This window comes from Haliotis rubra, unplaced genomic scaffold (genome assembly GCF_003918875.1).
Source record: "Haliotis rubra isolate DU_JTF1 unplaced genomic scaffold, ASM391887v1 Scf115, whole genome shotgun sequence".
NCBI lineage: Eukaryota > Metazoa > Mollusca > Gastropoda > Lepetellida > Haliotidae > Haliotis > Haliotis rubra.
Window position 1 is genome coordinate 1,226,800 of NW_025765059.1, and position 9,488 is coordinate 1,236,287.

General features: G+C 40.3%; 1 protein-coding gene across 1 annotated transcript; it reads left to right on the plus strand.

Moving 5' to 3' along the window:
- Positions 1–346: 346 nt before the first annotated feature.
- LOC124254736 (hillarin-like) lies at positions 347–6,670 on the plus strand. Its single transcript, XM_046688584.1, has 7 exons — positions 347–367; positions 1,139–1,258; positions 1,837–2,069; positions 3,529–4,624; positions 4,797–4,962; positions 5,920–6,200; positions 6,470–6,670. Exons 1-7 carry the CDS (start codon positions 347–349, stop codon positions 6,668–6,670), a joined length of 2,118 nt encoding a protein of 705 aa, XP_046544540.1.
- Positions 6,671–9,488: the final 2,818 nt, after the last annotated feature.

Below are 9,488 nucleotides of genomic sequence, written 5' to 3' on the forward strand. Positions count from 1 at the left end.
CACTTAGTTGCTGGACATTGGTTTATAAAATAGTATGTATATAGTGTTTCTCAGCATGAATTCAATATATTTTCATCACAATGTCATTCTGATATAGGTAGCTCCCTAAAATCTTTTCTAAATCACATCAATGTTTATAAATATCAGATTAATATTGCAAAAAATATGTTTCAGTTTAATTTCAAATATATCTTAATATCATAGCATTTCATATATGTGTATGTGTGTGTATATCTGTGTGATAAGTTGTTTTCTCTGTAGTTCTTCACAATTAGGAACTGATCATTTGGGTAACGTGTGAAACGCTTATTTAAAAACATATTTTGACACAGGATCGATCACGGTAATGGACACAAGAGATAAACAGGTAGGACACCTATGTTTGTTGCAGTAGTGTTCATACACACACCGAGGTCGCAGCTAGTGAGGTTGAATGTTTTAAATGCAAGACAAGCTGGCATAGTATTTACTCGGGAGGGGTATATATCTATTATTTGGGTGAAGGAGGGTCAATTGGTCTTATGCCTGTATCATAATTTGTTTGTGGATATTTTAACATGCTCCACCCACCTATTCTATTTAAGTACGAAAACAATATGTGTCCGTGTATTAAAAATGGTAACTGAAAGATATTATACTCTGATGCAAACAAAAACAAGCCTGAAATTTGCTTGCAATATTCTTGCAATCTGAGAGGAATATACACAAACGCATGAATATCAACAATGTATAAAAGCATGATCACCCTGACCACACAGCCAATCTGATTGTCACACTGTTTGTGCTTAATTAATGCCCATGTGTATATCTCACGTACATCGCACAGAAGCACGCACAGTTTTTATCTGATTAAATACAGTTATCAAAACAATCGTAGGTGCTATATTCTCTAAATGTTGATCATGGTTAAACGTAGGTTGGAGCTCACGGATAAAAGTATACAATAGAGAATGAGGACCTTGAATCTAATTGTTTGAAATGAGACGTTCAATGATTTCAACGATTAAACAAGTCTTTGCGCTCTAACCTATCATACTATAAACAGGCAAACATCTGAATATTACAAAGTGCCTAGAATACTAACTATATCACTAAATGGATAACCAGGGAATCCTACTGTGCTTTTTGTATTCTCAAGAAATACGTTGAGGTCCCTGCCTTTGTGGAAGGCTACCATGAACCAGAACCTCCAAAGACCAGGAGTTGGGACATTTTCAGTGTAGATGACTACAAAGACCTAGACGAGCGAGTGAAGCACGTATGTTACATACCATGATACCTGACATTTATCTACGATATACAACAACTATTTTACTCTGGTTGCCGTTCATGCTGTTGTTAAAAGTGACGTGACACTGTATTACGCCCTTATATGTGCTGCGATAGTTGACAACAAGGTATTAGAATAGTAAACATGATCAGATAAGAATAATTCGTCACTAACATTCAGTTTTATAGTGTGTCTTGATATACACGCATGTACGGGCGACTGTTTATACAGATTGTAACTATACCTCGAGGTACATATTCTAGCCAACAATTAAAAGGGATGTTGTGTTATGGTAGCAATATCAATTTTCAGTCTCGAACCTAATACTGAAAATGAAAGATGATAAAGAAACTATTGTCAACATTGACCCATTAACAGAGGAATCAAACCTTGCGGTTTGTTTCCAAAATCAAAGAACCTGATGGTAATATTACAAGGTTAATCATGTCTTCAAACTACAGCCACCATGGACAAAGTCAAGCAGCGCGTGAACGTTTTGCAGCTTGGCCTATGCTAATGTGGTTGAGTTCCATAACTCCACCTCAGTAAATATATGTGTCCTGCAGATACCAAAGGACAAACAGTGCGACTTCCCCACTTTGGTGCGTCATCTGACCGATGGTCTGACTACGGATGTCCAGAAGGTCCGAGCCATCTTCTCCTGGATGGGTGAACAGAACCACCAGGACGTTAAATACCACAAAAAGACATATCGCTACTCACCAAACGGATATTTGAAGCATATGAAGGAGACCATGTCCTCTAAACTGTATTCAACCCTGTTTGCCATTCTATGCAGGTATGTGTGTGTGTGTGTGTGTGTGTGTGTGTGCGTGCGCATGCGCGCGTGCGTGGTGATGTGTGTGTGGTGCTAGGCAACTGAGATACGTCACGTAAACCGATAACTGATACCCCATGTAGACATATTATATTATACTAAGAGTCGACTCGGTTTTGTTTTACCCCTTAAAGCCAATGTCAGTCTGGGTAACAACAAGTACTATATTTTATGTTCCTTTGGTATGACGCGCAACGTTTCTTTTCCACTTCCGAAATATATTGGCATCTTCTTATTAACGCCACTGCAACACCCATGACATAACTTATAATTCTTTCCTGGATTATAGCAATAGTCTCTTCTTCTCTATTAATCATGGGTACAATGTGTGAAGCCCATTTCTGGTGTCCCCCGCCGTGAGATTGCTGGAATATTGCTAAAAGCGGCGTTAAGCCATACTCACTCACTCACTCACTCTAATAATCAACTTCACAGACGGCTAAGATTGCAGAATACAGCTAAAAGGCTAATTACGAAGACCAGTTCTTGAGAAGACTTCCAATTTGTACTTAAATTAATTCAAATTAAATTAAGTTCACAAATGATACAATTTTGTCTTGCCTACGAATCATTCCAAAAGATCTCCCCTCCATATCTTCAAATTCTTACGGAAGTGTATCATCCTCCCAGACATCCTTGTTCAGCTAACAAATTCTTCCTTTCTGTACCTCCCTACCAGTTTGGTATAGAACGTCAGTACAAAAATACCCTGTCTTGACTATCTTCAGGAACAAATTCCGTTTGGTGTAAAGGGGAAAACAGCTGTGAAAATTATATGAATGGATCGCTGAAAATCAGTGTTCAGCTCTCGATAAGGGTAAACATGTCCTGCCCTCCCGGTAGCAGCCGCCATTTACAAAGAATGCCTAAAAAAGGAAGTATTTTATGCCTGACGTTGCATAGTAGTATTCCTAATATGCAATCAAACTACACAATCAAGTGATTAGATAAACTGGACCTATGAATGCTGTGTACAGGTACAGAGTAACGAAAAAGATTTATTTTACAACACTCTGGGAGTGAGTATTAATGTCTCAGACCAAACATTTTGTAAACATTCGGTGCCAGGTCAATCTGTCATTCTGGAACTACTGTTTCCTCTTTGGCTGCCTTTAAGCCTGGAGTAAAGATCCACCTGTTTCTTAATTACTAACAATTGTAGAACTTTATATTTGTATTTGCTTGGTGCATAATTCATTTCAAGATGTGAAACCGGCTTGCCATGCGAGTGATTCATCCGCAGCCTTAAGGATATTCTGATTTTGAAATGTTCTTCTGTGCTATGAATGTCTGACGATTGTATACGTGGAGTTTAAACTAGAGATAATTCACTGGTGTTGGAAGTTGGTACAGATTAATAACGTAAACAGATTTTTTCATATCCCTTTGTCCTGATTCGAATGTACCTTTGCTGTTCAAGAGAGGCTGGGCTGCAATGTGTAAATCTGACCGGCATCTGCAAGGCAGGGAATTACGAGGTCGGAGACGCGGATATAAGTCAGAACATCAGTCACTGGAACGCTGTATATATAGAGGGATCGTGGAGGTTCGTACATTGTTTCTGGGCTTTCACCGCCCTGTTTGGCAGTAACACGGGGGGCTGGTTAAAGGTAGAACACAAAGGGAAGCAAGTACGCGAAAACATCCAACAAAGTAAAGGTGAGGCATGGACCATGGCGCCAGATGATGATTACTTCTTTATAGAACCAGAACAGTTAAACATGTTGTGTAGATCAGAAAACGAACAATGGCAACTACTGCAGAAGTCTTTCACTATAAAGACATTTCTTGAATGCCCCTACATTGAACCGGAGTTTTCTCAGTGCGGTTTTACTTTCAAGGGCAGGCAATCCGGAGTGCTCGAAACGAGACTGGGCCAGTGTAAAGTAACAATCTTATCAAAATTGAATCACGGCCTGACGTATGAATTATTTTACAAGACAGATCAAGAACGACAGTTCCCAGAAGCCACGTCAGCTGATAGGTATGTAATCTTGGAGAACAAAAACGATGAGGATGAAATCAACTTCACCCTAAATCTTCCAAAAACAGGACAGTACAGACTAAGGTTGATGAAAGATGTCATAAGTTCGCGCCTATGCGACTTCAAGATTGTATGCAACGAAACATTGGCTAACTACAGACCACCCCCGAGGCCTGACATCAACTGGGGCCCTGGTCCAGCTGCCAAGACCGCGGGGATCACAAGTATTTCTCACAGAAACGGGATTATCCCTGTTAAGCGAGATGAAAACATGACGGTTCATTTCAATGTCAAGAAGGGTCAGAAAATCGAGGCAAGTCTGACGAGTGAGACGTTCCCATTAGTTGAAACCAAACAATATGTTTCAACCACAATCATCAACCAGCATGTGCAAATCACAGTGAGGCCTGAAATCGGGACATATGCTCTGCATATCCACACAGCCGGTCGAAAGACGAGCGAACGGAAAAACATCCTAAACTATGTTATAGAATCGGGGCCTACCAACAAAAGACTGAACTGCGGCAGAGAGGTAATGTGATGAAGTTTACATTATGATTCAGAGTTGCCATACGTAATGCCACGCACTTTAATCAGAATAACGCCTCATGTGTATCATCCATTTTCATTCAGTGCTTGTATGAGAAACCATATAGATAGAGATCTGTGACCTGTTGCTTCTATTTGCTCTTTTATACCAATAGCCCACTGATGAGAGAATAGTCCGTGAACACTTGTTGGAAGCGTCACGTGAGGGGAATCAGGAGGATCTCATCAAATACATGAAACGGTTCAAACAGCTTCAAATGGGAGATATCAGCGTGTACACCAAAGCTAGACAATCACTGGAGATTTTAGAAATCAAACAACGTAAGGAATTCGTATCAAACATTGTACTTACACGTGGACAGGCTGGAAGTTATCTTGCTTAGGTATACTTAAACAATGATTTCAGTAAACTGGCCATGGTGGGACCAGTCGTCTAAAGTGCTGAAATTCGCTGTGCAAAGTTGTGTACCTTAGGTGTGTCAGAAACGTGTGATGGTGGGTTCGAATCTGACGTGCTCGTGGATTGCAACAAAGTGTTAACCGTCTTAGACCTGCGATCAATAACTCCACATGAAGTTGATGGTCTATGGAATAACGGAAATACTGTCCTTTAGAAACTCATTTCTCTATTTCATAGGGGGAATACATCAATAACATACGTACCTAGCCTCTCCAACACAGGTATTTCTTGGTAACCAAACGTTATCACCTTTACAATCCGACATGTTACCTATGTGATCCCCAAGTTCCCCTGCACTGCTTCCTGGTCACAGGTTTGATATAAATCTGTCTGTAAAACCATAAACTGTACATAGACTTCATTCCCCGACCGCGTCAAACCAAAAGACGTTAAAATATGGTACTTGTTGGTCCCTGCCTGGCACAAGGACTGGTCGGCTCGGAGTCAGTATAATGTGTCTGAGTGGGGTATTCATGCTTCACTGCGGCATGGTATCTCAGTGGGCTAGCACTATAAAACCAGCTTAAATCTGGGCTAGTACAAGCAGCCACACATGCACATACACACGCATGCACGTCGTCATATGAGCGAAATATTCTCAAGCACGACGTAAAACCCAATTTCACCTCACCTCACATAGACTTCATGGCATGACGCATATAGTCGATATGATACCATGAAGCCAGATATATGCTGTTGGAAAACATGGCCAAATACATTTAAAACGAAAACGAAAACAAAGTTTACAAAAGTACATTGTACAAAAGAGAGACAACAATCACATTCTGACATTTTATTTGTGTTCCTTTGTTCCCAAGATCTCAGGCAAGCCGTGCTGAGAAACCGAACGGACGAGCTGTACAAGGCCATCGGGCGAGCCAAATCATCCGATGTTGCGGAGACACTAACGACGAATATCCATGAAGCTGAGGTGGTTCTCATGAAGCTCTTGCAGCATCAGGCCAATCCTCGGAAAGCGTCACCGGTCAACAACAGAAACATTGCTGAACTGAAAGCCATTCGGCACCTAACTGTACCTCTCCGAAATGTCCTGACTGCAGTGTTTCTACTGCTTGGAGAACACAGATGGACGTTACAGGTACATGCTAGACCTCGTGGGAGGATAACAATAACACGTCCAGATAATCAGTGCCGCCATGGGTAATCCTTGTCCACACATCACATACATTATCATTATGAATCACATGACATTGAGTTCCGATTCATCACAGAAGGTTGTAATGTAATATGAAAACTGTTGCACAACATGTCAGAAGAAATTATAAGTCTATTGGTATATTGTGCACTGTTTCCATAGAGGGTGGTCCTGGCCAAATGATATCGCTAATCACATTAGTACAATTTCAGGATCCGCAATACCTTCTCGCTCAACTGAAACGACACTCGGCAGATGAGTTGCTCCATCGTTTGAAGGTCTCCATTGACCAAGCTCCACCAGATGCAGTAGTGGAAGCCAAGCGACTGCTGGACACAACTCCAGAAGAACGACTAGCCAGGACCTGCCCCCCAGCACACAAGATATACAAGGAAGTGAGTAGTGACAAATGAAAATAGACATAACAAGAGACATACATACAGACGTCAAAAGGAAGGTTTTTGTTCATTGGTATCACCTACCCTGAAGCATGCCTGAACCCAAAGTCCAGATTTATCTCATTACATACACCATACTAACTATTAGATGCCACAGGCTGTTCAACTGCCTTAATTCATGTTTTTATTTGGGCTGAAAATATAGAGTACCCAAAAGAGTACCCAGTCTTGACTATCCTCAATATATTCCATATGGTGTTAAAGGTAAAATAGTTGTTAAAATCATATAACTGGACCACTGAAGATCAGTGATGACACCAGGGTAAATATGTCGCGCCGGTAGTGTCCGTCATTGACTCAATTTGCCTAAGATCCAACATATATGAAATCATTTATAACCTGGTGTCACACAGCAGTACTCATGTAAACAAACCAATAACGGGATTGATGAACCAGAAAATCCAGTTGTTAATTTTGAATTAGAATTTCTGTGTAGAGGTTCAAGCTTCAAAAGAGATCTTGAATTTCACTTTTAGCATTAGCTATTCGGCGACAATAGATCAGTAATCAGCTTTTCATTCATCTATACTATGTAGTGTTAGACATTTTATTTTACTTTTAAACTGTTCAAATCATGAATGTACCTTCATGGTTATGTATTTTATCAAGTAAACAAAGTAAAGGATAATACAGCCATTTCTCATCTGTATGTAAACAGAGGTTTAGGTAATGCAATATGTGTTTGTGAAGTATGGTCCTATGAAAGAAAACATGGTGTGTCCAAGAGATTATGCAGACTCTCAATACTGGTAATGTCAGCACTATCTGCTTACAAGTCCAACTACAAGACTTCTCACCCTTAATAGGCAGAACAACTATGTTTCATAGCAAATAACAGACGATATGTTGTCAGTGTTGCTGCTTCCTGTCTGACGTTAATGATTACCACACAGGCTGTGAACATCGTGACTCGCTATGGTGGAATAACCGGGACAAAAAGATCACCAAGTATTTACAACCAGCCTTCACCTTGAGAACTTCCCTTCACTTGAGCTGCCAACATGGGTCTTAGATCAGTAAAGATTAAGCTGCCAGCCTTCACATTGAGAATTTCCTTCACTTGAGCGGCCAACATGGGTCCCAAATCACTAAGGATTAGCTGCTTCGGGGATCAACACACATATTTGAGAGTAATTGGTGTCATATTCCTGCATGTAACATACTGGCCATATGTTCGTTGAACAGCATCCATTATTTCTAGCCACGGTCACAACGAGGAATCAGGTTCATATCCCGCTATGGGTAACCCTGATGCTGTCTCCACCCATGTTATTTCGCCATATTGTCTAACACAGCACACACTTCAGGTGCTTCCACTTCAGGAACACTAAAATTTGGAACCAGGTGAGTGTATCCTGCTCCACTAGTGGCACAGGCAAGTCATGTACACCAGAATAAACACTGGGTCATATAGACTGTATTGTACATCATTCATTCTGGTCAGATGAGTGAACCTAAACATACATAACTTCAGCAGTCAAAGGTCAGATGCATTGATGTTAAATAGTAGCACTATGTTATATAGAATTGTGGTCTTAGGGCATGTTAACTGATTCTGGACCACAGTTTAAGGTGACACCAAACTATTTATTCAAATCAGATGCCACACAAATATCTCCATTTTGCTATCATTTTATCATATCATTTGTGGTTACACTTTACAAACTAGCAACATTTTATGGATTGATAACATGTTTGACTACATCTATATATATCTGATTATGTATCGCAATACTATGGAATTAGGTTTGATTGCTGTGATGGTGTATGTATGTTTTGTGATGCTTTGTCAATAAATAAGCAATTAATGAACATTTCATGTTGTTTTCTTCATCCTAGTGTACCATTTATTTTACCACATTCCACAATCCTTACAAAATATGTACCAGTCTTTGACGTTATTGTTCCATGTTTACAAGACCTTCATCGCACCATTGTATTTCTGGTTATATGTTAGTAACCAAACAATGGAAGCCATTTCTTTAGATATAGGTACCCTTTGCAATCATCACTTTTCATTAAGAAAATATGCTGTTAATTCGACTAACAAAACATGATTAACTTCTAAATTCACACACAAGTCAAAGTCAAAGTTCAAGAGTATCGTCCTGACTATATAGTCACATGTGTGTTTTCATTTTACTTGCATGAATATATTTGAACAACCTTGTGTTTGAATACCACACACTGTCGTTTCATATTACAAGACTTTTTCACTTAAAACAACACTTTGTACACTTGTCTGTCAAATAAGGATGAGCAACGGCCAACCCTGGAAACGACATCCTCCTTTGTCTCACAAGCCATGCATAGAAACTTTCCTTATGAAACATGTTGCAGTGTAACTTTGTCATAATGATGTCCAAGGGACCAATGAAATTTCCTTTTCACAAGACCTCAGGCCAGAGTTGCACAAATCATGGGTTGTCACAAAACCACATTGAGAGGCTGGAGAAACGTCTCAGAAATACTGGTCGGACATCAGACAGACCACGAAGTGGAAGACCACGTACTGGTGACCACGGCCAACGAAGACCGCCATCTTCGTCTGCTGCACCTACTTCACAGATTCCTCACTGTGACGTCATCAGCACATGATTCTTTACTACACCCGATCAGCAGGAGGACTGTAGCCCGACGTCTCCGCCATTTAGTTTTGAAAGCTTACCAGCCCTTAAGGGGAATGACCTTGACCCGGCAACATCGACTCAACAGATTAAGGTGGGCTCATATTGTGCAACGATGGCAAAGACGACATCGGGACGGTGTGCTG

Coding starts and splice junctions, on each gene's coding strand:
- LOC124254736 (XM_046688584.1), top strand. CDS start 347: ATGGACACAAGAGATAAACAG. Junction 368..1,138: donor TGGACACAAGAGATAAACAG/GTAGGACACCTA, acceptor TGTATTCTCAAG/AAATACGTTGAGGTCCCTGC. Junction 1,259..1,836: donor TAGACGAGCGAGTGAAGCAC/GTATGTTACATA, acceptor TGTGTCCTGCAG/ATACCAAAGGACAAACAGTG.